At 45.5% G+C, this 27,132-nt stretch overlaps 1 protein-coding gene across 1 annotated transcript in view; it reads right to left on the bottom strand.

Moving 5' to 3' along the window:
• The window catches only part of KAT8 (lysine acetyltransferase 8), a 564,841-nt gene that overhangs the window by 188,476 nt on the left and 349,233 nt on the right, over window positions 1-27,132 (bottom strand). Inside the window, exon 8 of the mRNA XM_069244212.1 lies at window positions 15,894-15,987. Within this exon, the coding sequence (XP_069100313.1) occupies window positions 15,894-15,987 (94 nt within the window). The remainder of the gene's footprint in view (window positions 1-15,893; window positions 15,988-27,132) is intronic.

Below are 27,132 nucleotides of genomic sequence, written 5' to 3'. Positions count from 1 at the left end.
ACCCGCCAATCTCATATTGTGGCAGTATGTACTGACAGCCTGTTGGCGGTCATACCGCCACATTATCCCTGGTGGTCTGTAAGGGCCTATATCTGTGAGCAAGGGTAGGAAGCATCAACCGTGCAAGAGAAGCTGATTATAAAAGTAACTGTGTTAATTGAGCCTGGCATAGGGTCTGTCTGACAGACTCAGTAGCTGAAGGAATTGTGGCACTGATGGACCAGATGGTGAGATCATCATTTATCCCTGTCATAGCTACCATGGCACCTGGAGTTGTGTGCCAGAGTTGTAGGACTGACCGAATATGGTACAAGACCTACTTGTGGCCCTTGTGCCCCATTGCATGACTGCAACACTGCCAGACTGCCAGGGACCAGTCCTGAAGGCCAAGTGATCGGAGAGGTGCTTTGTGAAGACTAGAAGTTGTTGCTTTGATGCACTGTGAGCCATGATCGCACCCGGCAACCACCACACGGAAGACAAAATATTCACTAGAGTGCACCAGTGACCCGCACAGTGAGCAGAGATCTACCACCACTGGCTTGGAAGAGGGCCACTGACTGAAGCCTCCGCTTCTGCAGGGACCCTTAAAGCAACACACAGCAGCCTGCCACTCATCTCCTTTTAACACTGCTGTGTGTCATCAGGACGCTCCTGCCACCGGTGTGGGAGTGCTGAATGTGGCCCAGTGCTGCTCCTCCTAATGGGTAACAGGCTAAAAGGGCCTAGTCCCAAGAGACTGGGTGCTAAGATCCAAGATCAAATGGAGGGCATGAGCTGTGCCCATAAGCAATACCTCAAACTCTTGGAAGAGGGCGAGTCATGGAGGGCGGTTTGAGGAATGTGGGTTAACCCACAGAAAGTGACAGGAACCAGGAGGAACAGGTGGCGGGGTAGCTGAGCTAGTCGTAAAAAGTCCCTGGAAGCATAAAGACTTATAAATGTAAATTAGGTATTCTTCCATTACTGTATGAGTAGTAGAATGTAATGTTTTCTGTGTAATAAAGTCTTTTATATAAAGAGAAGAACTCGGCTAGACACTCCTCTGTCCCCCTGCGGTGCAGGAGGAGGGAGGGATGCTGATTAACTGAGTTCACGTACTTCCACACTCACTTCCCTGAGAAGCCTGTGACTGGTTGTGCTTGTCCCAGTTTTCAGAGCATTAAGGGCAAGACTCGTGATAGCTGTGACAAAAGGACTCATGGTTGCAGTCCAGTAGCGACTGCTTACCCCCATGTCCTCTTGAACCAGGTCTGACAGGGGTAATAACCCTTTTAAGCCTCCCTGCCTCCAATAACGCCCTAACCACAGGAAACCTGAAAAGGGATGAGTTCCCTGTTCTGCATGTATGCCACTACTGTGGCTAAGTGGAGGCATATGGAGCTATATGCAAATCCTGAAAGGATCTAGTTGCTTGGAAATGCAGTAGTTGACAAATCGCTTCCACTTGGCAACATAACATGTGCATGTAAGTGGGCCTCTGTGCCTCAGGCATACAGTCATCAGGAAGGTTTAGGTAGCCAAACTAAGACCTCAGGTGCCAGATAGCTAGTTTAACCTACTTGGATCTAGATACCAGATGTATTGGGTGACAAGGTTCAGTCCATCTGTAGCTTCATCTAGGGGCTGATTATAGCTCCTGGAATATAAATAACCAGGCTGTCCTGCTTAAATTGGGGTTACCAGGATGAGGTTCAAGGACACCTACACTGCATCATCCTACTCGCCACATATGGGACAAGTGGGGCGGGCACAAAAGCATAAGCAAATATTCATGACCAATTCATACACAGTGCACTGCAGGTGTGGATACCGGAGGGTGAAGTTTGAGTATTGAGTTTTCGTGGATGGCTAAGAGGTCGACGGTTGGGGTTCCCCACCAATGGAAGTATCGCAGAGGGATCAGATAGAGCTTCCACTCATGGACTTGTTCATGAGTCCTGCTTAACTGGTCCTCAAAAGTTTGCTAGGAGATTGGTTCTGTGGCCTATTGTCTAGTACCAGATCTCTTGTGTAGACAACTAGGGGAGGGGTGGGGTCTTTATGTGGATCATCTAGTTGCTGACACGCCTGTAGGAGGAATAGAGGGCTAGGCAGATGGCCATCAGTTCAAAGTAGTTAAGGTGTCGACCCTGGTGGAGAGGGGAGCGGGTGCCTTGCAGTCATGTCTTGAAGTTGTGTGCCCCATGCAGTGAGTGATGAGTCTGTCGAAAATGGCCACCTGTGCAGGAGGGTCTCAAAAAATCCTGGGTAACAGATGGTTGTTGCTACATCACTGAAGAGAGAGCACAGAATATGGACATTTACCAACCATAGATCATCCCATTGACCCTCTGCTTGTGATCACTGTTGTGCACAGCACTCTTGGAGGGGGTACATATGGGGTCTGAGGACATCATACCCAACAGTTTCATTACAGTCCTTACTGTGAGAGGCAGCAGCAGTTGAAATGCGATTATTCTCTGCTTGTTTGGGTATGGTCTCCAAGTAATGGCATTTAGGATGGAGCCCAGAAAGAGCTGGACATGTTGGGGCTGAAAGCGGGACTCGCACCTGAAGGTGCATTTCAGCAAATTTGCAAAGGAAATGTATTCCAATTAAAAAGAGCCAGATATGAGAAGAATTTAAACCTCTATCTTAAAGTTCATACACAAGGCATCCACAGTAGAGATTTGTTTGTGGATCTAGCTGTCGGGAGGGGTCTGATGTGCAGGTAGAATGTGCTGAGATGTTTAGCACCTTATGAGTGTGACAACAAAGATTAAAAATAGCATGCTTCCTGATTGACAGCCAGTGCAAAGCTGTCAGGATGGGAAAAAAGGAGGAGTTCAGAGAGAGGTTGGCGCTCAGCCAGGCAGCAGAATTCTGCATTACCTGGGGTTTAGACAATAGAGTAATTTGCCACAACAAGTAGTGCATTCCCATAGTCGAGGCGACTCGTTATCAAGGCCTGGACTAGGGTTTTCCTTGAAGCAGACGGAAGCCAATAGAAGACTTTCCTTAGAAGGCACAATATGGCAAAACAAGAGCAGCAGGTGACTCTAACCTAATCTTTCATGAATACTGTCTGATCCAGAATTATGCCAGTGTTTTTTACCACCTTTCCTGGGAATGGGGCTGACCCTAATTCTGCAAGCCACAAGTCCTTAGATCAGAGCTCTTGAGCATTTCAAAAAATCAGAATCAAAGTGCTGTCGCTATCTAATTGAAGACAACTGCTTGTCATCCATTTAGCAATTTACCGAAAGATATTACATTTTGGGTATCAGCAGCATACAATATAATTTCAAACATACATGATTTAACAATTTGCGTGAGGGGGGCTACACTGATGCTGAATAGTGTTGGACTCAGGGAAGAACCCTGCGGCACTACTTTGTTTATCAGCATTGATGGCTGCTTGAAGGAATTTGGAGTGAAAGTCCCCTAGTCAGTTTAGCGCACTACCATATATATATATATATATATGGAAAATGTCACTTACCCAGTGTACATCCGTTCGTGGCATGAGACGCTGCAGATTCACATGCTGTGCATTATCCTGCCATCTAGTGTTGGGCTCGGAGTGTTACAAGTTGTTTTTCTTCAAAGAAGTCTTTCCGAGTCACAAGACCGAGTGACTCCTCCCTTTCGGCTCCATTGCGCATGGGCATCGACTCCATCTTAGACTGTTTTCCCCGTAGAGGGTGAGGTAGGAGTTGTGAGTATACTAGAGGTGCCCATGCAATGGAGTAGTTATGTATGTACTTAATGTGTATCAAAATAATATTTATTTACATAATTACAATTTTCATTCAACTAAGAACGGCTACAGGCTACCGGGGAGGTGTCATGTGAATCTGCAGCGTCTCATGCCACGAACAGATGTACACTGGGTAAAAGACATTTTCCGTTCGGTGGCATGTGTAGCTTCAGATACACATGCTGTGCATAGACTACCAAGCAGTAATCTCCCCAAAAAGCGGTGGTTTAGCCTGTAGGAGTCGAAGTTGTCTGAAATAATGTTCTTAATATAGCCTGTCCTACTGTGGCTTGTTGCTTTGCTAACACATCTACACAGTAATGCTTAGTAAATGTATGAGGCGTAGACCATGTGGCTGCCTTACAAATTTCTGTCATAGGTATATTCCCAAGGAAAGCCATTGTGGCGCCTTTTTTCCTTGTGGAATGTGCTCTTGGTGTAATAGGTAAATCTCTTTTTGCCTTAATATAGCAGGTTTGAATACATTTTAACTATCCATCTGGCGATGCCTTGTTTGGATATAGGATTACCTGCATGAGGTTTTTGGAAAGCTACAAACAATTGTTTTGTTTTACAAAATTGTTTCGTTCTGTCAATGTAATACATTAGTGCTCTTTTTATGTCTAATGTATGTAATGCTCTTTCGGCTTCTGAGTCTGGTTGCGGAAAGAAGACTGGGAGTTCCACAGTTTGGTTTAGGTGGAATTGGTGATATGACTTTTGGTAAGAATTTCGGATTTGTACAGAGAACCACTTTATGTTTATGTATTTGTATAAAGGGTTCTTGAATAGTAAATGCTTGTATCTCACTTACTCTTCTAAGTGATGTGATAGCTATTAGAAAGGCTACTTTCCAAGTCAGATATTGCATTTCACAAGAATGCATGGGTTCGAATGGCAGGCCCATGAGTCGTGTTAATACAATATTAAGGTTCCACGAAGGTACTGGTGGTGTCCTTGGGGGTATGATTCTTTTTAGTCCCTCCATAAAGGCTTTAATGACTGGGATTCTAAAAAGCGATGTTGTATGAGTAATCTGCAGATAGGCAGATATTGCAGTGAGATGTATTTTAATGGAAGAGAATGCTAGATTAGACTTTTGAAAGTGTAATAAGTAACTTACAATGTCCTTAGTGGAGGCATGTAGTGGTTGGATCTGGTTAGTGTGGCAGTAGCAAACAAATCTTTTCCATTTGTTTGCGTAACAATGCCTTGTTGGTTTTCTTGCTTGTTTAATGACCTCCATACACTCTTGTGTAAGATATAAATGTCTGAATTCTAAGACTTCAGGAGCCAGATCGCTAGATTGAGCGATGCTGGATTGGGTGTATGATCTGTTGTTTGTGTTGTGTTAACAGATCTGGTATGTTTGGTAGTTTGATGTGGGGTACAACCGATAAGTCCAACAGTGTTGTGTACCACGGTTGGCGAGCCCAGATTGGTGAAATGAGTATAAGTTTGAGTTTGTTTTGACTTAGTTTGTTGGCAAGATAAGGAATGAGTGGGGGAGGGGGAAAGCGTAAGCAAATATCCCTGACCAACTCATCCATAGTGCATTGCCCTTGGATTGAGGGTGTGGGTACCTGGACGCAAAGTTTTGGCATTTTGTTGCGAATAGGTCTATGTTTGGTGTTCCCCAGCGGTGGAAGTGATCCTGTAGGATCTGGGGGTGAATTTCCCATTCGTGAGTTTGCTGGTGGTCTCGACTGAGATTGTCGGCTAACTGATTCTGAATGCCTGGTATGTATTGTGCTATCAGGCGAATGTGATTGTGAATTGCCCAATGCCAAATTCTTTGTGCTAAGAGACACAGTTGTGACGAGTGTGTCCCCCCTTGTTTGTTGAGATAATACATTGTTGTAATGTTGTCGGTTTTGTCAAGGATGTGTTTGTGGGCTACCAGTGGTTGAAATACTTTTAATGCTAGAAACACTGCTAGCAGTTCCAAATGATTTATGTGAATTTTTTTTTGCTGATTGTCCCATTGGCCCTGTATGCTATGCTTGTTGAGGTATGCTCCCCACCCTATTATGGAAGCATCTGTTGTGATAACAGCTTGAGGCACTGGGTCTTGGAATGGCCGCCCTTTGTTTAAATTTATAGGGTTCCACCATTGAAGCGAGAAGTGTGTTTTGCGGTCTATCAACACTAGATCTTGAAGTTGACCCTGTGCTTGTGTCCATTGTTTTGCTAGGCACTGTTGCAAGGGCCTCATGTGTAACCGTGCATTTGGGACAATGGCTATGCATGAAGACATCATGCCTAGAAGCTTCATTATAAACCGTACTGGGTAGTGTTGGTTTGACTGTATGCTTGATGTTACATTTTGGAACACTTGTACCCTTTCTGGACTTGGAGTGGCAATTGCTCTTTGTGTGTTGAGTGTTGCTCCCAAGTATTGTTGTATTTGGGATGGTTGCAGATTTGATTTCTGGTAATTTATAGAGAACCCTAGTTTGTGTAGAGTTTCTATGACGTATTGCGTGTGAAAAAGACATTGTTGTTGAGTCTTTGTTTTTATTAGCCAGTCGTCTAAATATGGGAATACGTGCATGTGCTGTCTCCTTATGGTAGCGGCTACTACTGCTAGGCATTTGGTGAATACTCTCGGGCCGTTGTTATCCCGAACAGTACCACTTTGAATTGATAGTGCACACCTTTTATTACAAACCTTAAGTATTTTCTGTGAGATGGATGGATGGGCATGTGGAAATACGCATCCTTGAGATCTAATGTTGACATGTAGTCCTTTTTTAGTAAGGGAACCACGTCTTGAAGTGTTAGCATGTGGAAATGGGTCTGATTTGATGAAGAGATTCAGTGTTCTGAGATCTAAGATAGGTCTTAATGTTTTGTCCTTTTTGGAATTAGGAAATATAGTGAATAGACGCCTGTTCCTTTCTGATGGTTGGGTACTAGCTCTATTGCTTGTTTTTGTAATAGTGCTTGCACTTCTATTTGTAATAGGTCTAAGTGTTGTTTGGACATACTGTGTGCTCTTGGTGGCACATCTGGTGGGAAATTTGTGAATTCTATGCAATAACCATGTTGGATAATTGATAGGACCCATGCGTCTGTGGTAATATGTGTCCAGTTTTGGAAATATGCGGTTAGCCTCCCCCCACTGGTGATAAGTGTTGGAGTTTTGAGACATTTAAGTCACTGTTTGGTCTGGCTTGTTTTGGTTGCCTGGAACTTTCCCCTTCCTCTCGGGAATTGTCCTCTATAGGAACCACAAAACCCTCCCCTTTGATATTGTGCCTGATAGGTGGGTCTGGTTTGAGAGGTGGAACGCTCTGGTGTTTGCTGTCGAAAACCTCCTCTGAATTGTGGTTTCCTAAAGGTGCCTCTGACTTGTGGGGAGTAGAACGCGCCCTTGGCTGTGTCTTTTTTTTTTTTTTATTAACTTTTCTCATGCTGTGTCCACTTCCGGCCCAAACAATTGTTCTTGGTTAAATGGCATGTTCAACACTGCTTGTTGGATCTCTGGCTTTAATCCTGAGCTTCTTAACCATGCATGCCTGCGAATGGTTACCGCCGTGTTGACCGTTCGTGCAGCCGTGTCTGCAGAGTCTAGTGCGGATCTTATCTGGTTGTTGGATATGGCCTGTCCTTCTTCCATAACCTGCTGGGCACTTTTCTGGTGTTCTTTGGGCAAGTGCTGTATGATGTGTTGCATCTCGTCCCAGTGTGGCCTTTCGTATAGAGCAAGTAGGGCTTGCGAATTAGCAATCCGCCATTGATTGGCTGCTTGAGCTGCCACTCGTTTGCCCGCTGCGTCAAACTTTCTGCTCTCTCTGTCAGGCGGTGGAGCGTCTCCTGACGATTGAGAGTTTGCTCTCTTTCTTGCTGCTCCTACAACCACTGAGTCCGGTGTAAGTTGTTGTGTTATGAACACAGGATCTGTTGGGGGAGGTTTGTACTTCTTCTCAACCCTAGGCGCGATAGCCCTTCCTTTAACTGGCTCCTGGAATACTTGTTTTGCGTGTTTGAGCATACCGGGGAGCATTGGCAGACTGATAGGAAGCGTGGGTGGATGCTAAGGTGTTAAACAGGAAATCATCCTCTATTGGCTCTGAGTGCATTGCTATGTTGTGGAACATAGCTGCCCTGCATAGTACCTGCGTATATGCAGTACTGTCCTCTAGAGGTGACGGCTTTGCTGGATAACAATCCAGACTGTTATCTGATACTGGTGCATCATATAAGTCCCATGCATCAACATCATCCTGTGTCATCCCTGTATGTGTGGGTGACTGCATTGGAGGTGTTCCCACTGGAGAGAGTTGTGGTGAGTGCGGTGGGGACGGTTGTGGTGAAAACCGTGGTAGTGGGGATTTGTCTCTAACCAGCTTCAAATTAGGCTGCATTTCTGTCTCCTGAAATGCCAGTTTCCTTTTAGATTTGATTGGAGGTAGCGTTTGTATTTTTCCAGTCTCTTTCTGGATATGCAACCTCCTTTGTTTATGGTCCGGTTCGTCCATACTTAATTCCTGCTCAAATCTATGTCTTTCCTTCATTTGGCTGGAAAGTCCTTGCTCTTCGTGTAAGAGCTTCTTTTCGGCACCGAGGTTTCAGATATAGTCATTTTCGGTTCTGATGATATTTTTCTCACTTTGGGTGAGTCGAATTCACGGTGTCGAGAACGTTTGGTGCCGGAATCTCGACCGGAGTCGGAAGTCTTCGTCAAATCCTTGGCCTTTTTCGGTGCCGATGTTTGGTCACCTTCTTTTCGATGGGTTAAGCCATGACCTGTAGGCGTCCCCTTGGCCTTAAAGATCTTTGTGTGAGTTTTGGACGGGGCAGGTTTACTCACTGTTCACTGCACCGTCGAGGTTCGGTCACTTTCGGATTCGTCTGAGTCCGATCCCTGGATGGAAATGCTTTCCTCCTCTCCGACGTAGAGTTGCTCTTTCGGTGTCGACACCATTTGCAGTCTTCTTGCTCGTCAATCTCGTAGGGTCTTTTTTGATCGAAGCGCTCGACAAGCCTCGCAAGAATCCTCCCTTTGTTACGGTGATAAACACAGATTACAGACCAGGTGCTGGTCTGTATAGGGATACTTCGACTGACACTTCGGACAGAAGCGGAAGGGGGTCTGGTCCATTAGTCTTCGACTATGGGTGTGGTCGGGCCGACCAGGCCCCGGTGAAGAACGGAAGCCCTGAAGGGCCGCCGGAGCGCTCTTGCTGTCGGTGCCGATACAATAACACTAACCCGGTACCAAACATGAACAATACCGTCGAATTTTCGATAATTTAGCTAACTTTCCCGATTTGAAATATGGAGCAAAGAGGAACACGTCCGAACCCAATGGCGGAAAGAAAACAATCTAAGATGGAGTCGACGCCCATGCGCAATGGAGCCGAAAGGAAGGAGTCACTCGGTCTTGTGACTCGAAAAGACTTCTTCGAAGAAAACCAACTTGTAACACTCCGAGCCCAACACTAGATGGCAGGATAATGCACAGCATGTGTATCTGCAGCTACACATGCCACCGAACATACATATATATATATATGTATGGAAAATGTCACTTACCCAGTGTACATCTGTTCGTGGCATGAGACGCTGCAGATTCACATGCTTTGCACATCCCGTCATCTAGTGTTGGGCTCGGAGTGTTACAAGTTGTTTTTCTTCGAAGAAGTCTTTTCGAGTCACGAGATCGAGGAACTCCTCCCCTTTCGGCTCCATTGCGCATGGGCGTCGACTCCATCTTGGATTGTTTTCCCCGCAGAGGGTGAGGTAGGAGTTGTGTATTAAGTAATAGTGCCCATGCAATGGAGTAAATATGTATGTACATAATGTGGTTTAAAGCAATATATTTTCAAATTTACAAATGTTCAAGATCAACTTCAAATGGCTACAGGCTCCCGGGGAGGCGGGTGGGCGCATGTGAATCTGCAGAGTCCCATGCCATGAACAGATGTACACTGGGTAAGTGACATTTTCCGTTCGATGGCATGTGTAGCTGCAGATACACATGCTTTGCATAGACTAGTAAGCAGTTATCTCTCCAGAAGCGGTGGTTCAGTCTGTAGGAGTTGAAGTTGTTTGAAACAAAGTTTGTAGTACTGCTTGTCCTACTGTGGCCTGTTGTGCTGTTAACACATCCACGCAGTAGTGCTTGGTAAATGTATGAGGCGTAGACCATGTGGCTGCCTTACATATTTCAGTCATTGGAATGTTTCCTCGAAAGGCCATGGTAGCACCTTTCTTTCTAGTTGAGTGTGCCCTTGGTGTTATAGGCAGTTCTCTTTTTGCTTTGAGATAACAGGTTTGAATGCATTTAACTATCCATCTAGCAATGCCTTGTTTGGATATTGGGTTTTCTGTATGAGGTTTTTGGAAAGCAACGAACAATTGTTTTGTTTTCCGAATTTGTTTTGTTCTGTCAATGTAGTACATTAACGCTCTTTTGATGTCTAATGTATGTAGTGCTCTTTCAGCTACAGAATCTGGCTCTGGGAAGAACACTGGTAGTTCAACTGTTTTGATTCAAGTGGAACGGTGATATGACTTTTGGTAAGAACTTAGGATTTGTTCGTAAAACTACTTTATGCTTGTGTATCTGAATAAAGGGTTCTTGTATGGTAAATGCTTGTATCTCACTTACTCTTCTTAGAGATGTGATGGCAATTAGAAATGCTACTTTCCATGTTAAGTATTGCATCTCACATGAGTGCATGGGTTCAAAAGGTGGACCCATGAGTCGTGTTAAGACAATGTTGAGGTTCCATTAAGGAACTGGTGGCGTTCTTGGTGGGATAATTCTTTTTAAGCCCTCCATAAATGCTTTTATGACTGGGATCCTAAATAATGAAGTTGAGTGCGTAATTTGCAGATAAGCTGAAATTGCGGTAAAATGTATTTTAATGGATGAAAAGGCTAGCTTTGACTTTTGCAAATGTAGTAAGTAGCTTACGATGTCTTTAGCAGATGCGTGTAATGGCTGAATTTGATTATTATGGCAATAATAAACAAATCTTTTCCACTTATTTGCATAGCAATGTCGTGCGGTTGGTTTATGACTTCCATACATTCCTGTGTAAGGTCTAGATGTCCGAATTCTAAGACTTCAGGAGCCAAATTGCTAGATTCAGTGATGCTGGATTTGGATGTCTGATCTGTTGTTTGTGTTGAGTTAACAGATCTGGTCTGTTTGGAAGTTTGATATGAGGCACTACCGAGAGGTCTAGTAGTGTTGTGTACCAAGGTTGTCTTGCCCAGGTTGGTGCTATTAGTATGAGTTTGAGTTTGTTTTGACTCAATTTGTTTACGAGATACGGAAGGAGTGGGAGATGGGGAAAAGCGTATTCAAATATCCCTGACCAACTCATCCATAGCACATTGCCCTGAGACTGATCTTGTGGGTACCTGGATGCGAAGTTTAGGCATTTGGTGTTTTCTTTTGTTGCAAATAGGTCTATTTGTGGTGTTCCCCATCTTTGGAAGTAAGTGTTTAGTATTTGGGGGTGAATTTCCCATTCGTGGATCTGTTGGTGATCCCGAGAGAGATTGTCTGCTAACTGATTCTGAATCCCTGGAATAAACTGTGCTATTAGGCGAATGTGATTGTGAATCGCCCAATGCCATATTCTCTGTGCCAGGAGACACAACTGTGTTGAGTGTGTTCCTCCCTGTTTGTTCAGATAATACACCATTGTCATGTTGTCTGTTTTGACAAGAATGTGTTTGTGGCTTATTATGGGTTGAAATGCTTTCAACGCTAGAAATACTGCCAGTAGTTCTAAGTGATTTATGTGAAACTGTCTCTGCTGAGTGTCCCATTGTCCTTGGATGCTGTGTTGGTTGAGGTGTGCTTCCCACCCTATCATGGAGGCATCTGTCATTATTACGTATTGAGGCACTGGGTCTTGGAAAGGCCGCCCTTGGTATAAATGTATATTGTTCCACCATTGAAGCGAGGTGTATGTTTGGCGGTCTATCAACACTAGATCTAGAAGTTGACCCTGTGCCTGTGACCATTGTGATGCTAGGCACTGTTGTAAGGGCCGCATGTGCAATCTTGCGTTTGGGACAATGGCTATGCATGAGGACATCATGTCTAGTAGTTTCATCACCATCTTGACTTGTATCTTTTGTTTTGGATACATGGCATGTATTACATTGTGAAATGCCTGTACCCTTTGTGGACTTGGAGTGGCAATCCCTTTTGTTGTGTTGATTGTCGCCCCTAAGTATTGCTGTGTTTGACACAGCTGAAGCTGTGACTTTGTGTAGTTGAGTGAGAAACCTAGTTTGTGGAGGGTTTCTATGACATACTTTGTGTGTTGTGAACACCGTTCTTGCGTGTTGGTTTTGATTAACCAATTGTCTAGGTACGGGAACACATGTATTTGCTGCCTTCTGATATGAGCAGCTACTACTGCCAGGCATTTTGTAAAAACTCTTGGCGCAGTTGTTATCCCGAATAGCAACACTTTGAATTGGTAATGTACCCCTTGGAATACAAACCTTAAGTACTTTCTGGGTGAAGGATGTATCGGTATATGGAAGTATGCATCCTTTAGGTCTAGTGTTGTCATGTAGTCTTGTTTGAGCAATGGGATTACGTCCTGTAATGTCACCATGTGAAAGTGATCTGATTTGATGTAGACATCTTTTGGCAACAACGCTTGGACCTCTAGTTGTAGAAAATCCATGTGTTTTGACATATTGTGTGTTTTCGGTGGGACATTTGGAGGGAATTTGAGAAATTCTATGCAATAACCATGCTGGATAATTGCTAGGACCCAAGTGTCTGTTGTTATTTCCTCCCATTGTTTGTAGAACTTGGTTAGTCTCCCCCCCACAGGTGTTAAGTGTTGGGGATTTGTGACGTTGAAGTCACTGCTTGTTTTGTGGAGTTTTGGGACTTTGGAACTTTCCTCTACTTTTTTGGAATTGGCCCCCTCTATATTGTCCCCGAACATTTCCCCGCTGATATTGGCTCTGATAAATGGGCCTTGTTTGTGAGGTTGTGGGTTCTGTGCTTTGTCCCCGAAACCCCCCTCGAAACTGTGTTTTACGAAATGTGCCTCTGCTCTGTGGGGAGTAGAGTGCGCCCATGGCTTTGGCCTTATCAGTGTCCTTTTTAAGTTTTTCGATAGCAGTGTCCACCTCAGGCCCAAACAACTGCTGTCCGTTAAATGGCATATTCAGCACGGCTTGTTGTATTTCCGGCTTTAATCCTGACGTACGCAGCCATGCGTGTCTCCTTATGGTCACTGCTGTATTTACTGTTCTATAAGCTGTATCTGCAGCATCCATTGCCGAGCGTATCTGATTGTTCGAGATACTTTGTCCTTCCTCCACCACTTGTTGTGCCCTTTTTTGGAACTCTTTGGGCAAATGTTCAATGAAATGTTGCAATTCGTCCCAATGAGCCCTATCATATCTCGCCAGCAATGCCTGTGAGTTGGCAATGCGCCACTGGTTGGCCACTTGTGCTGCAACCCTTTTCCCCGCAGCGTTCAACTTGCGACTCTCCTTGTCTGGAGGTGGTGTGTGAGTTCGCTCTCTTGCGAGCTGCCCCTACTACCACAGAGTCTGGTGTTAATTGCTGCGTGATGTATACCGGGTCTGTTGGTGGCGGCTTGTATTTCTTCTCCACCCTTGGAGTTATGGCCCTGCCTTTCACAGGCTCCTGAAACACCTGTTTGGAGTGTTTTAGCATTCCAGGTAGCATAGGGAGACTTTGGTATTGGCTATGTGTGGAGGATAGTGTGTTAAATAAAAAGTCATCCTCAATAGGCTCTGCATGCAGGGTGACATTATGAAACGCCGCTGCTCTTGACACCACCTGTGTGTAGGCTGTACTGTCCTTAGGTGGTGACGGTCTCGCTGGATAACAGCCTGAGCTGTTACCTGATACTGCCGCATCATAAAGATCCCATGCGTCGGGATCATCCTGACTCATTCCAGTATGAGTTGGGGACTGCATCAGTGGTGGAGTGGCTACCGGTGATGTCTGTGTTGAGCGTGGTGGAGATGGTGGCGGGGTTACTTGTCTTGCCACCTTTGCCTGTGGCTGCTTGTCTTTTTCTTGGAAGGCAAGTTTTCTTTTCATCCGAATTGGGGGAAGAGTACTTATCTTCCCTGTGTCTTTTTGGATGTGGAGCCTTCTCTGAGTGTAATCTGGCTCCATTGACTAGTTCTTGTCCGAACCTATGTCCTTGCATTTGTGAGGACAGTCACTGTTCCTCTGTGTAGGAACTTGTTTTCGGTTCCGAGGCCAGATGTTTCGGTATGGAAAGTTTTTCGGCAGTCTTTTTCGGCTCCGACGACACTTTTTTAATTTTCGGTGTTCCGGTCTCTCGGTGCTGACTCGTTTCGGTGCCGCCCTCTCGGGGCCGAACTTGCTCTGACCCACTGTCTCGGGGTAGAGTCTGCTCTGTGCCGGTATCTCGACCGGAGTTGGATGCCTTCGACACATGCATGCCCTTTTTCGGTGCCGATGTTCGGTCACCTATTTTTCGGGTTAAGCCATGGCCTGCTGGCAGTGGCGTCCCCTGGGCTTTAGTGGTCTTTCCGTGAGTTTTGTGTGTCGACGTCTTACTCACGGTTTTCGGCGTCTGTTCGGGATCGACCTCGTCCGAGTCCGAATCCTCGATGGAGAAGGTTTCTTCTTCCTCCTCCAAGTGTTTTTGTCCTGTCGGCGCCGATGCCATCTGTAGTCTTCTCGCTCTTCGGTCTCTTAGTGTCTTCCTCGACCGAAACGCTCGACAGGCTTCACAAGTATCTTCTTTGTGTTCTGGAGACAAACACAAGTTACAGACCAGGTGCTGATCTGTATAAGGATACTTGTTGTGACATTTGGGGCAGAAGCGGAATGGGGTCTGTTCCATTAGCCTTGAAGAGACACGTGGTCGGGCCCACCAGGCCCTGACGGGGGATCGAAAACCCGAAGGGCCACCGGAGCTCTTCAAAATTCGGTGTCGATCTGTTGTAACTAACCCGATACCGAACGCAAACAATACAGTCGAATTTTCTGAGATTCTAACTATCTTTCTGAACCGAAACGCGGAGCGAAAAGGAACACGTCAGAACCCGATGGCGGAAAGAAAACAATCTAAGATGGAGTCGACGCCCATGCGCAATGGAGCCGAAAGGGGAGGAGTCCCTCGATCTCGTGACTCGAAAAGACTTCTTCGAAGAAAAACAACTTGTAACACTCCGAGCCCAACACTAGATGGCGGGATGTGCAAAGCATGTGTATCTGCAGCTACACATGCCATCGAACATACATACATACATACATACATACATATATATATATATATATATATATATATATATAAGGTTGTATAATATTTTCTCAAGTTGACACCCTATCAGCCTTGAGAAAGTCCAGAAATGGGACGAAACACATGTCGACTGAAGTCTACATCCATTGGTTGAGAATTTACAGTCTACATCCATTGGTTGAGAATTTACAAAGATTGAATGTTTGAGATCAGCACCCACTTTTGAATGACATTCTATATGAATGATATGTTTTCTAAATTGTTTATAATTACTTATCTGCATGAGAGCATATATTTATGATTGTGAATATTTATAAGCAATTACGTTATATAAATGACTGAATATTTATAGCACTTTTGTAAATAAAACCAGTAAAGACAATAAGAACTTTAAAGGTATACACCCATATGTTTATGTATTGATTTTTTCATTTATCTCCTTTTTTATCTGTGCATTTTATGGAATTATTTATGTGGCTATAACAAATACTATTTCACAGTTTGATGTTAAATAATTGAGTTATAGTGTGCTCCACTATTTTTTTTTGTTTTGAGATTAACCGGTTTTGTTGTCAGATTCCAGTTTATACATGTTGGCAAAGGATGTATTATAGTGAACGAGCACCAAAAATACATACAATTTGAAATGAGAAAACTGGAGGGACGTCCAGCTAAACAAAGTCACTGTTGCCTCTTGTTTTGCTTGAGACTGAAATGTTGTCCTTAATGAAGACTGTCAAAATAAACAGCAGCTGCATATACTGTTCACTCTTAAGTCAACCACGGTCATCGTCGCACCATCTCAGTTCCCATATCCCATGTCTCATTACTTAAATGTTATACATTTTATTCCTGATGTGCCCCTTTCTCATCAGCCCATCTCCCTTTATGCTACTCACTGAAAGCTATCAGGAACTTGCCATAACCTCGTCTCTGGTATGGAGGCAATGTAAGGATGCAGGCTACGTTGTTACCATCTGGAGATTCTTTTTCCTGTTTAAAATAAGAATAAATGGCAAATAGGTATATCAGAAAGAAAAATACAATGACAGCAAGAGAATGCAAACAAGCTTTTTCAGTAATGGATCCTTTGTCTAAAATGGGAAAGAAAAACAAAAAAACTTGCAGTAAAGGAGAATCAATGACCTGGAGGGAGGGAACAGGCTGCAGCTAACCGAAACCAGTGGCCTAACATTCAGAACCTAGTACGAGACACCAGTTGGCCCAATTGAACTGGACGTGCCATGCAAAAGGTGGCTTAATCCGATACAAACATTTAGGATAGTGAAGGTTGCTTAATCTCTTACAATTTTAACATTCCATCTTTTGAAACGCTCAAGTCATCTGATTACAATGAGGACAATTGGAGGGATGGCGCATGAAAGGGGTGCGAGTAAATAAAAACCATGTAAGACCATCTCTGGATTTTTAAGAAAGAATGAAAGAAAGCTTATGTAGATGTAGGGGGAAGAGGTAAAGGTCTGAATTGTGTGACTACCTGGATGGAATGCTGAAGGGGTGGACAGCTTTGATAGTGTATTAGATATGCCCACTCAGTTGAACCGCCATACAACCTTCTGGTCCATTTTGTCTTCCCAATATGAGAGCAACGTACAATTCCATACGTCTGCCAGCTGCACTAAGGAGTCCAGATCAAAATAGGAGTAAAGATCTGACAAACAGAGCTCCACATAGTACACTAGTTTATTTTCCCATCTGTAATAAGGGTTTTACTTCTGCCCCATCACACCTGCAAGATCACATTCATTACCATTGCCAAGATGCTGGAACACCCCTTTAACCTTCCCCTTTTTAGCCCCAACCATCATATCTTGAGCCTTCACAGTGCCTTAAATCCATGTGTTCTCCATACTCTACAAGCTTCATAACTGAAGCTCTTAGTTCTCAGGATGTTTTGTAAAGTACTCGTGCTCCCATTGGGGAGATCTAAAGCATTACTCCACAGTGTAAGCTGGGTTGATAGCCAATCTGCAAACGACTCAGCACAAATGTGCCTTTTTTTTTTTTTAGGTGCTAGACATGTGAGGAAATTATCATCTAAATGTAAAAATTAGTTCTCCAGTGTGGGATCTTCATTAGAGATGCATATACATATTTTTATATGTTTTTTTCCTGATAGAGACTTTTAACTGCAGATCTCAAACTTGGTGAATTTCCCATGTGCCTGACTGGATCCGGAAACTTTTGATAGCAATTTCCTGTCACATCAATAGGTGGTATGTGGCTTTGCATCGGATCCATCCAACCCCAGATGCAACATCAGGCCACTATATCAGGGCAACCTACATGCACCATCAGCTCCTTTCATTCTGCACTTTCCGACACCGATCCGGAGCTCCTTCGAATCCTGTCAGTTTGACAGAATCTCTTCCCTTGAAAAATATTCAGTATCCGAAGGACATGTCCCATCCAAAAATAACAGGGTATAAAACCTTGAAAGGATGGCAAATGTCAGACATTAGTGAAATACACCAAAGATGTTTGTGTTTAGTGATGTGGATCCAGGAAGAACTCAGCATTGTTTGACTGCTGCACGACTATGAACAAGAATGGCATCCGCAATGGCAAAGCAAAACCAGCGGTCACAGAACTTCAGAGAAAGTAAAAAAAAAAAGGCCCAGTCCCTAAAGTTAAGGGTGTGCTCTCGATGCCTGGCCCAATTTTGTGACCGTTCATCAAAGTCCATTAGTTCAGGTAAGAATGAGAAGAAAAAAAAATGCAGCACAAGAGGACAAAGCATGGGACTCCATTGTCCAACCACGCCCATCGTTTGGAGCCACATGACACCCCAGGAACCTCCAGGCCACAGAGTTCTTATCCTTGTTCACCTTGTTCAGATCCAGTCAAATTACCACCAGTGGATCTGTCCGCGACTGCGCCAATCGACCGCATTTCAAGTCTGCCCCAAGCCCAGCTCAGTTTACTTCAACTCTGAAGCAACGTCCACGGAGTCTCCTACAGTGCCTCCTGACAGGGTCAAAATGCAGAGGTTTGTCAAGCGCATGCTTGTCATCCACCAGTCTTGCCTTAGATCTGTCAATACTAGTTGCCTCCTGGGGAGGTATTCACATGCATTGTGGAACGGGGTGGTGGACATCTTGCCAGCTGTCTGGCCAATTCCTGCAATGCAACACACATGGCCAGGCCACAGCAAAGTACTCCATTCACGCTGGCTTGGACACAACTGTCTGGGTAGGGCTGTTGAGACCAGCCTGGTGCTTCGGCATCTCGCCTGGATTGGCTCTACAGGCTTCTTTACTGACGCCTAAATCTTTGATGGACATGCCCTTTGACGGCCATAGGCTGTTTGGTGTGAAGGCAGACTCGGTCTTAAAAAGGTTTAAAGAGTAAAGCCACTGCTTGCTGTGCATGTCTCTTTCCATCTGTTCAGCAGTTCCCTCAAAAGTTGAATGCCTTCGCGGCTTTGGCAGCGGGTACCAGGTGATGCAACGTCAGAAAGTACCTCAACATCTCTCTCAGTCCTATTAAGGTTGAAGAAGAGGATCATGTAAAAAGCGTCTACGCTGTCAGGGGCAGCAATCTATCCAGTCCCCTAACCACCCCCAGTTTCTCCTTCACCCCTGTCCCCTGTCCCCCTCAGGGCAAAAAAAAAGAAAAGAAAAAAAAAAAAAAAAAGGTTCAGGTCACCCTTGGCACCGCATGACCGCCCAATGGGAGGCCGCATCTCCTACCTTCTGAGGTGTCCAGGTGGAGGAGCATCACATCAGACCAATGGGTGCTCCACATTGTGCAACACGGTTACTCCTTACCCTTGGTCTTGCATCTCCCGCAAATGCCACCCACGCCACAATGCCTCCAGGAAGACCTCTTATCCTTGCACTGAGGAGAACCTCAAGGTCTCTTGGCCAAGGGAGCCCTTGAGAGGGTGCAGGCATAAGAGATTCAGACTGGCTTTACTCCCTGGTGCCAAAAAAGAATGGAGAACTCTGTCCTGTTCTCGATCTGCGCCCTCTGAACTTTTTCCAGAGGGAAAAGTTCAAATTGCTCACTGTGGCTCAAGTTTATCTGCCCTAGACTCCAGCGAATGGATGAGTCATTGAAACTGTAGGATACCTATTTTCACATACTTGTCCTGCAGTCCCACAGACGTTAACCATGGTTTCAAGATGGCCAAAAGCACTTTGTTTTCCGTGCTTCCCTTTGGCCTAAACAGTACAGCACCTCGGGTGTTCACAATTCACAAAGATGATGGTAGTAGTCGCAGACATCTGAGGAAGTTGGGAATACCAGTCTTCGGATACCTCAAAGAATGGCTACTGAAGGCAGGCTCATCTGAAACAGTCATAACCCACTTCCAGAAGACTGCCGACTAGTTCACTTTGTTGGGTTTCTCCATCAATGTGACAAAGTCACACCTGACTCACTCACAACAGCTGCCCTTCATGTCAATGGACTCATCCTGGAGTGGTGCTCTTCTGAGCCTTCCCTCCCACTCTACGAGTCCTGGGCATTCAGGCTACGATCCAGATATGTTAATCTTTGACCTGGGTTTCTGTGAGAGCAGCTGTGGAGGCCTTTTGGCCACCTGCATCCTTCTTGTGAAAAATGCCTCAGCAGTGGAATCTGAAGTCTCAATGGGCTCAGTATCACATGGACCTATCAGAGTCCATCCAGGTGTTGGAGGAAACTGAAAAACCTGCAATGGTGGCTGCTCGAAAGCAAATGGACTGGCAGAAGACCCCTCTCCTTGCTCCACCCAGAATTGATGACCGGAACTGCTACACTGGAGTCGTCCGCCCCCCCCCCCCCCCCACACACACACACACATCAACTTGTTGGAGGTATGCGTGATTTGGTTGATACTGAAGGTGAATCTACTAACCGTCAGGGGGAACAGGTACAGGTGCACACAGACAACACAACCCCCATGTGGTATTGCAAAAAAACAGGGCAATGTGGGATTGTGGATTATGTGCCAGGAGGTGCTACTTCTTCAGAAGTGGTTGAAGGCTCAGGGCATCTCCCTGGTAACCAGACACCTGGCGCGATCTTTGCACGCTAGGGGAGACAAACAGACACTGCCTAGTGGATCATAAATGGCAGTTATACTCAGAGGTAGCACGGGCATCTTTCACCAAAAGGGAGAACTCGGTCTATTCATCACTGCCAACACCTTTTGCCTTGATTTTTGGGGGATGGGGGGTGACGACTCCTACACACCTTTCCATCCCTTACTATCCTGCGCAGTGTGTTGGAAAAAAAACAGAAAAGGTCTGGCCTAGGTCCTCCTAGTGGCTCCGGACTGGGCAATAAGAGTGTGATACTCAGAACATCTAGCCATGAGTACAAGTCCTCCGATTTGGCTCTCCTTAAACCTCCACGCTTAGATATTGAGCAGCAACAGTTGATGACCTTCGATGTTCCTGGTGAAGTAGTGAGTGTCATCCTGGCAGCCAGGAGTTCTTCCACCAAAGCAGTGTCTGCAGGACAGAGGGACAAGTTGGTGTTCCTCCCGTAATATTCAGCTTTTACCTGCAATATTATCAGACATTGATTGTCATTCTTTAGTCCAGCAAGGCCTCGCTGGAACAATGAATAAAGGTCATCTTTGAGCCCTTCTGCGTTTAACCGACCAGCTATCCCTTTTCAAATCACCAGTTATGATGATTTTCCTAAAGGGATTGATACACATGTTCCCACCACCCCTTGATACTGCTGCACTGGGACCTTAATTTGGTTTTCACCTTTTTGTTATGCACACCCTGAAAACCAATGCAAAGTTTCTCCCTACATCTAAACAGTGTTAATTGCCATTTCCTCAGCATAGCAAGCGAGTTAACTTCAACCCATATCAGTAAAACAACTATGTAATTCTTCTTCATTGGCATACAAGTCCTCCAGACAAAAGCAGCATTGCAACCCAACGCAGTCACATACTTGCACATAGGGCAATCCATCACCAAGCCAACTTATTGCACTCCACCTCACTTAGAGGAAGAATGACTCCACAGTCTTTACCCCACAAGAGGACCCTTAGTTTCTACAGCGATCGAACCGGAGACCACTGCCTGGACAATCAACGTTTTGTGGGCAACTATGGAGCAAAGAACAGGAAAGTGGTCCAAAAGAGAACTATGTGCCAGCAAAGCGGCAGTCCCTAGAAGGTCTGCTTGCTCATTCCACCAGATCAAAGGCTGCTACCACTGTGCTGGCGAACAGTGTGGTAGTCCAAGACATCTGAACGGCTCTAAAAGGTCCAGCAGAATGGCCATTTTTCCTGATCTGTCCTATAGAGTTTCCTTAGGAGAGTCATTTCACAGACCCTCCACCTGAGGAGGTACTGTTTTGGTATCTAGTCCTAAGGTGAGAAATCTACAGTCATAAGTCTCCATTAGAAGAATAAGGGCCAGATGTACGAAAGGGTTTTACCCATTCTGTGTCTATGGGAAAAAGCTTTCGTACATATGGCCCTAAGTTACTTACATTTGGTAATACCTTCTCTCAGAGACAATAACAGTAGATGCCTCACCAACCCACTCACCTCTGTGTTATGTGGAACGGACTCATACAGTCACCTAAAAATAATCTATAAAGATCTCAGTCAAAATAACTGCACACTGGCCTATCTGATTTCCATGGTCTCTTCTGACAGCGCAGAGGTAAAAAAGAAACCGAAAGCAGCGCAGATGTAGTGGTGCCGATGTAGCATTCCATGTAGGACGGATCGGACATGGAGCCTCACAAAGCCACCAACGGAAGCACAAGGGAACTGCTATTGAAGGTTTCCAGTCTGGTGCCTGGGGAAAATCAGAAGGTGATCAGGAATCTGTGGCTATATAGACTCTCTACCAGAGTAGGTGTTATGGAAAATAAGTAACTTGTTTATCTCTGTGCGGGGAGGAATTACAAAGTGAAGATTGGATTTGTTACCATCAAATGTATACAAGAAACCAGCAGTTTCCCCAAACAAGCCTGTGGCAACAGCCAGGCCAATGAGGAGTAAGTGCTTGCTTCACATATTTTCTCAATGGAAGAGATTCATACAAGAAAGTATGAGAAGAACCGCTATGAGTTTGAGCAGAGTGGTGAACTGGAGTTGGCAAGCTCAAGTGGAGGCCACCAGAATGAGGGTATGAGACGCCTGCCAAAACCTCCAAACCTCAAATGGAATTAGTGTGAGAGGAGGAAAAACGTAGGCAAATGTCCCTGACCAACTCAACCACAGTGCATTGTCCCTGGTCTATATGTGTAGGAACCTGGAGGCAATGTTTGAGCATTTGGCATTTTCTGCTGTGGCAGAGTTCTATCTCTAGTAGATTCCAACTGCAGAAGTACTGGAGGACCCATTGGTGGAGTTCCCACCCGTGGACTTACTGGCACATCCTGCTGAGGGTGACAGAAAATTTGCTGTCCACTCCCAGAAGGTACTCCACTACTAGACAGAGCTTGTGTCAGAGAGCCCACTGCCAAATGCTCTGGGCTAAGTGAGAGCCTGGGAGATCGGGTGCCGCCCTTGCTTCTGAAGATAATACTTGGCTGTCATGTTGTATGTCTTGATGAGGACTACCTTGCCAGTCAAGTAGGGAAGGAAAATCTTTCAAAGGAAGGTGAACAGCTAGCAGTTCCAAAAAACTGATAAGGAGACCCTGGTTACTGGGTTCCCACTGACCTTGAACAGTCAAGTCCTGTAAATGCACAACTATCCCATAAGGGAGGCTTCACTTGTAATGATCCTCTGCTGAACTGAGTTTAAAAAAAGTCACCCCTGCAACAGGTTGCTGGTGTTCCACCACTGCAGAGAGCGACAGGTCAGGCGGCTGATCAATACTACACCATCCCAATGACCCTCTGCTTGGGAGCACTACATAGGACACGTGTAACCTAGCATGGGGCACTACGGCAATACATGAGGCCATCATGCAGAGGCGCACGACTGTCCTGACTGACTTGGTGGCCTGGTTGGAAATAAGGGATCAGTGCCTGGAAGGACTGCATCTTGGCAGCATTTGGATTAGCCGTCCCTACTTCTCATATGAGGATTGACCCCAGGTAGGGCTGCATCTGCACAGGTTGGATGTGGGATTCTGTAGCATTGAAAGTAAATCCTAGGTGGTGAAGGAGGTTTATCATGACAAGTGTGTCTCTTGCAATTTTGACGGGCAGCATTCTTGATGAGACAGTTGTCCAGACAGAAGGACACCCTTTCTGTGTAAATGAGGAGCCAGTACTGCTAGGCACTTGGTGAAAACCCTGGGTACAGTGGTACCCCAAAGGAGAACACTTTGAAATGGTAATGCTTTCCACTGACTACAAACCTAAAATACTGACAATGAGCCGGATAGATTAGTATGTGGAAATAATGGTCTAAGATGAGAGCGGCCATGAGGTCGCCTTAGTGTTGTAGTGGGATGACATCCTGAGGAGTAACCATGTGGAAGTGCTCTGAAAGAATGTATTTGTTTAGAGGTCTGAGTTCCAGAAAGGGTTCGGATAACCATCTTTTTGGGGGATCAGTAAGTACAAAGTATACTCCTGTGCCCTGATGATGGTGGAGGATAGATTCTACAGCCCCTTTGAGAAGGAGCATATGGACCTCTTCCCAGAGTAGCCTTTGGTGTTCTGGAGAGAGTTTGTGTTTGGGAGGTGTAATTGTGGGAGAAGGGAAGGTGAACTCCAGAAAATAACCATGTTGAGTAATATCCAGCACTAACTGATCGGAGGTGACGTTCCGTCAAGCAGCAAAGAATCTTTGGAGGCGCTCCCCGACAGGTGTGGTGTGATCGGGGAGAAGTGGTAAGTCAAGTGTAGGGAAGTGCCCATTTATGTCATGGTCACCACTAATTTTTTGCCACTGGTACTGTTTTTCGATTAACGTGCACTGGGTGCCTGCTAAACAGGTCGCAGAGCCAGTGCTCTTTTCCTAAAAACAAGGTAAAATGGTCTAAATGACACAACTGGCATACACTATGGAACTCCTTTAAGTCCCCAGTAGGAGGTACCTAGGGCATGAGTACCAAATATGGTACATAAAGGCTGCAGCATGTATTATGCCACCTGAGGAACCCACATACAAACTGCATGCAGTCTGTGCGTCATGGTGAAAACATGACATAGCACACTCACTGTGTGCCATGCCAAAGTCACTGCATATGATATATGCAAGCAGGCCTTGCAGGCCCACAGCAGGCCTTGAAGCACTAAGACAGGGTGCATTATTATATTTTATATGAGGACATATATGTATGAGCGGATATGCCTTCGTGATGTCTAGCACCATTACTAGATATTGCAAGTGACTGGGCAGCCATCTTAAGGACATGTACTGGGCACTGGTCGTCATGAGTTACCCAGCTACATGATGGCTGCACGGAAAATAATGGTGTTTGGTATTAAACACCTCGTCTCAATAAATCCATACAGATGCCAGTATCTGATTTATTGTGACATGCACCCAGAGGATACCTCTGGGGTGCACCCATCATACCTACTACTCCTCTTGTGTGCTGGCTGATGTATTGACCAGCCTGCCACCACAGATGGGTTTCTGACCCCTGAAGGTAAATGCCCGCGCTCTGAGGACAGAAACAATACCTGCTCCAGAGAAAGGTATTCACACCTCCTCCAGCAGGATGGCTAGTGAATCTGCATACCAAGGCCAAGAGCTTTAAAGTCTCTGCTGCCTTTGATATGCGACCCCACCTTCCCCCAGACCTGGGAGATTCCACCCCCTACTGACACCTATTTGGCTCCAGAACTGGGAGGAAATTAGCTATGCAAGCAGGCGTGTTGCATCACCAAGCTAGTCACACACCCTAAGGTGGGCTGCCTGAAGTGTTCCACGAAGGAATGGTTCCACCATTTTGTTTTTGGTAGAATTAGGAACTCTGGGACTGGGTTATTCCCAGTCCCCACAGTAAGTGGTCATATAGGGGGTGTAGCGACCACAAGGGTAAGTAGCCCATTGGCTACTACACTTCACTCCTCTTTAATGTCTCTAAATTCAGTATTTAAGTGTCCCCCTGACACCAGGAACTCAGATTCGACTGACTAAAGAAAGAGAAGGACAAAGAAGAGCCAACCAGCGCAAGAACTGTGGACTAGCTGTGGACTTTGGCATCACACCCTTCCTACCTGCTCCTGCCTTGACAGTCGGAAGGACCCAACTTATCCAGCAGCTTTGCATCCTCCAAAAGCCTCAGAGGGCTGCGAGCACTTCACCAACCAGCCAGCTTCTCTTGGAATGGAGGAGTAACTTCCCTGCACCAGCAGGCATCAACTGCAATTGCCCGGTTCCCTGTTTTGCTGACCATCGGGTCCACCGAAGGAGCAACTCACGAGGAGGAGAATCCTGAGTGTCCAGGAGTGCAGTCCCATCAACCATCCAGTCTTTGAGACGCTTAGTCTTCCTGGAGCCTCCATGCAGCAATACCCAGGAGTAACATCACCAGCTGCAAGCACCAAGGCTTGTTTGTGTTCAATTAGAACACCATTGCCTCCAAAAACTTACCTGTACATCTAGGGACTTTGAGCGAAGTCAGCTTCACGCCAGAAGTAGTCTTGCTGTGTTTCTTTCCCCTCTGCTGCAGGTACACCAAGAACAGTGAGACCCTATTACTCACTGCCCCCGCCAGACAAAACACTTCTGCACCCAAGCTCCCATCCCGGCTCAAGTAAATATCTGTAGTGTTGAGACCCTCACAAGCCAGGACCCCTTTGGGTTTTGCCAGAGTCCTCACTCGCAGCCTACCTTTCCTCATTGACTTAAGCGTGTAGCATATGGGGCTACCATCACAGGAAACATCCTCCATGTACTTTGCAGGGGGCCCCCCTCAAGTTTCATTAATCCACTGCCTTAGGGGAAGTGGTCTTTGAGCATCCACGGTAGTTTGTAGAGCAAAACAAGCTGCTGGGAGCAGGTGTCTGCAGTGCACCCATTACCTTCGCCATTTCTATATCTCTCTTTATGCTTTTTCCATCTAGTCAACCTGCAGCACAAACAGATGTTGGCCATCAAACAGCATGTTTCTAAACTGCCGGCTTGAAGATGGAGATACAGAGCCATGCATGCCTGCGAAGAAGGATACTTGAATTGACCCGTATAGCAGCAGTGTTGATGTTGGAGATCTGTTTTCCCTCAGAAACGATCTCAGAGACCTTTTTCCTGTGCTCCTCTGGGAAATTGTCAGAGCTAATTAATTCCATTCCAGTGGGTGCAGTCAATGGAATTGCCAATCTGCCAATGGTTGGCCGATTGCACAGCTACCCTCTTGCCCACAGCATCTATATGTTTGCACTATCTAGTGAAGGGACATCAACCATAGCCTCAGAGTTGGCTATCTCACAGGAAGTAGTGACAACTATAGAGTCAGGCAGAGCTAGCCACAAATATACAGAGTCAGTACGGGAAGCTTTGACATTTTTTGTCCACCCTAGGTGTGATGACCCAGACACAAATGGGGTGACTAAAGATGTGCGAGGTGTGACGCAGCATGCCACTGATTATGGGGCGGAGCGGTGATTGGAGGATAGGGTCTCAAAAATGAAGTCCTCCTTCAAAGGCTCAGTGTGTACATTCACCTTGTAGAAGGAGGCAGTCCTACCAGTCAATTCACAGCATGGCTTGCAGTCAGGAGAGCATGATAAAGCAGGGTACACACGTGCCCCTGCCATGCACAGTTTCCTTACCAATAATTTTATTAGCAAAGGTTGCAGTGATATTGTCAATGATATCACAGAAGTTGTCATGAATGATGTAATATGTGGGATGATTAGCAATGCATCGAATGGAGCAAGGCACAGTTACCTTAAGGCACGTGTTCCATATTCTTGAGGTAAATACCACGATAACAGTTGGATTTCTATAGTTTTGTGCGTGTAGAATCTGAATCTAACTATACCGTTCCTGTAACCTTTGTTTGTTTTTTTTAAGTGCACTTTCAAGGTTTTTTTTTGTTTTGTTTTTTAAACTCTACTTCTTAACCTTTGTTTTTTCCAGTGAATTTCTTGGGTTTGACAAAGTAATATTTAATTAACATACGTTAATCCAACCACCTCTGCGCATGGCCTTTGGTTGTGTGCGGCGAAGGGGTTGGCCGTAGGGCCTGGCCTGCAGCCAAGCCCTGCAGCCAACACCACGTGGATGGCAGGTGGCCCCCA

This window comes from Pleurodeles waltl, chromosome 7 (genome assembly GCF_031143425.1).
Source record: "Pleurodeles waltl isolate 20211129_DDA chromosome 7, aPleWal1.hap1.20221129, whole genome shotgun sequence".
Taxonomy (NCBI): Eukaryota; Metazoa; Chordata; class Amphibia; order Caudata; family Salamandridae; genus Pleurodeles; species Pleurodeles waltl.
This window is presented reverse-complemented; position numbering and strand designations above follow the sequence as displayed.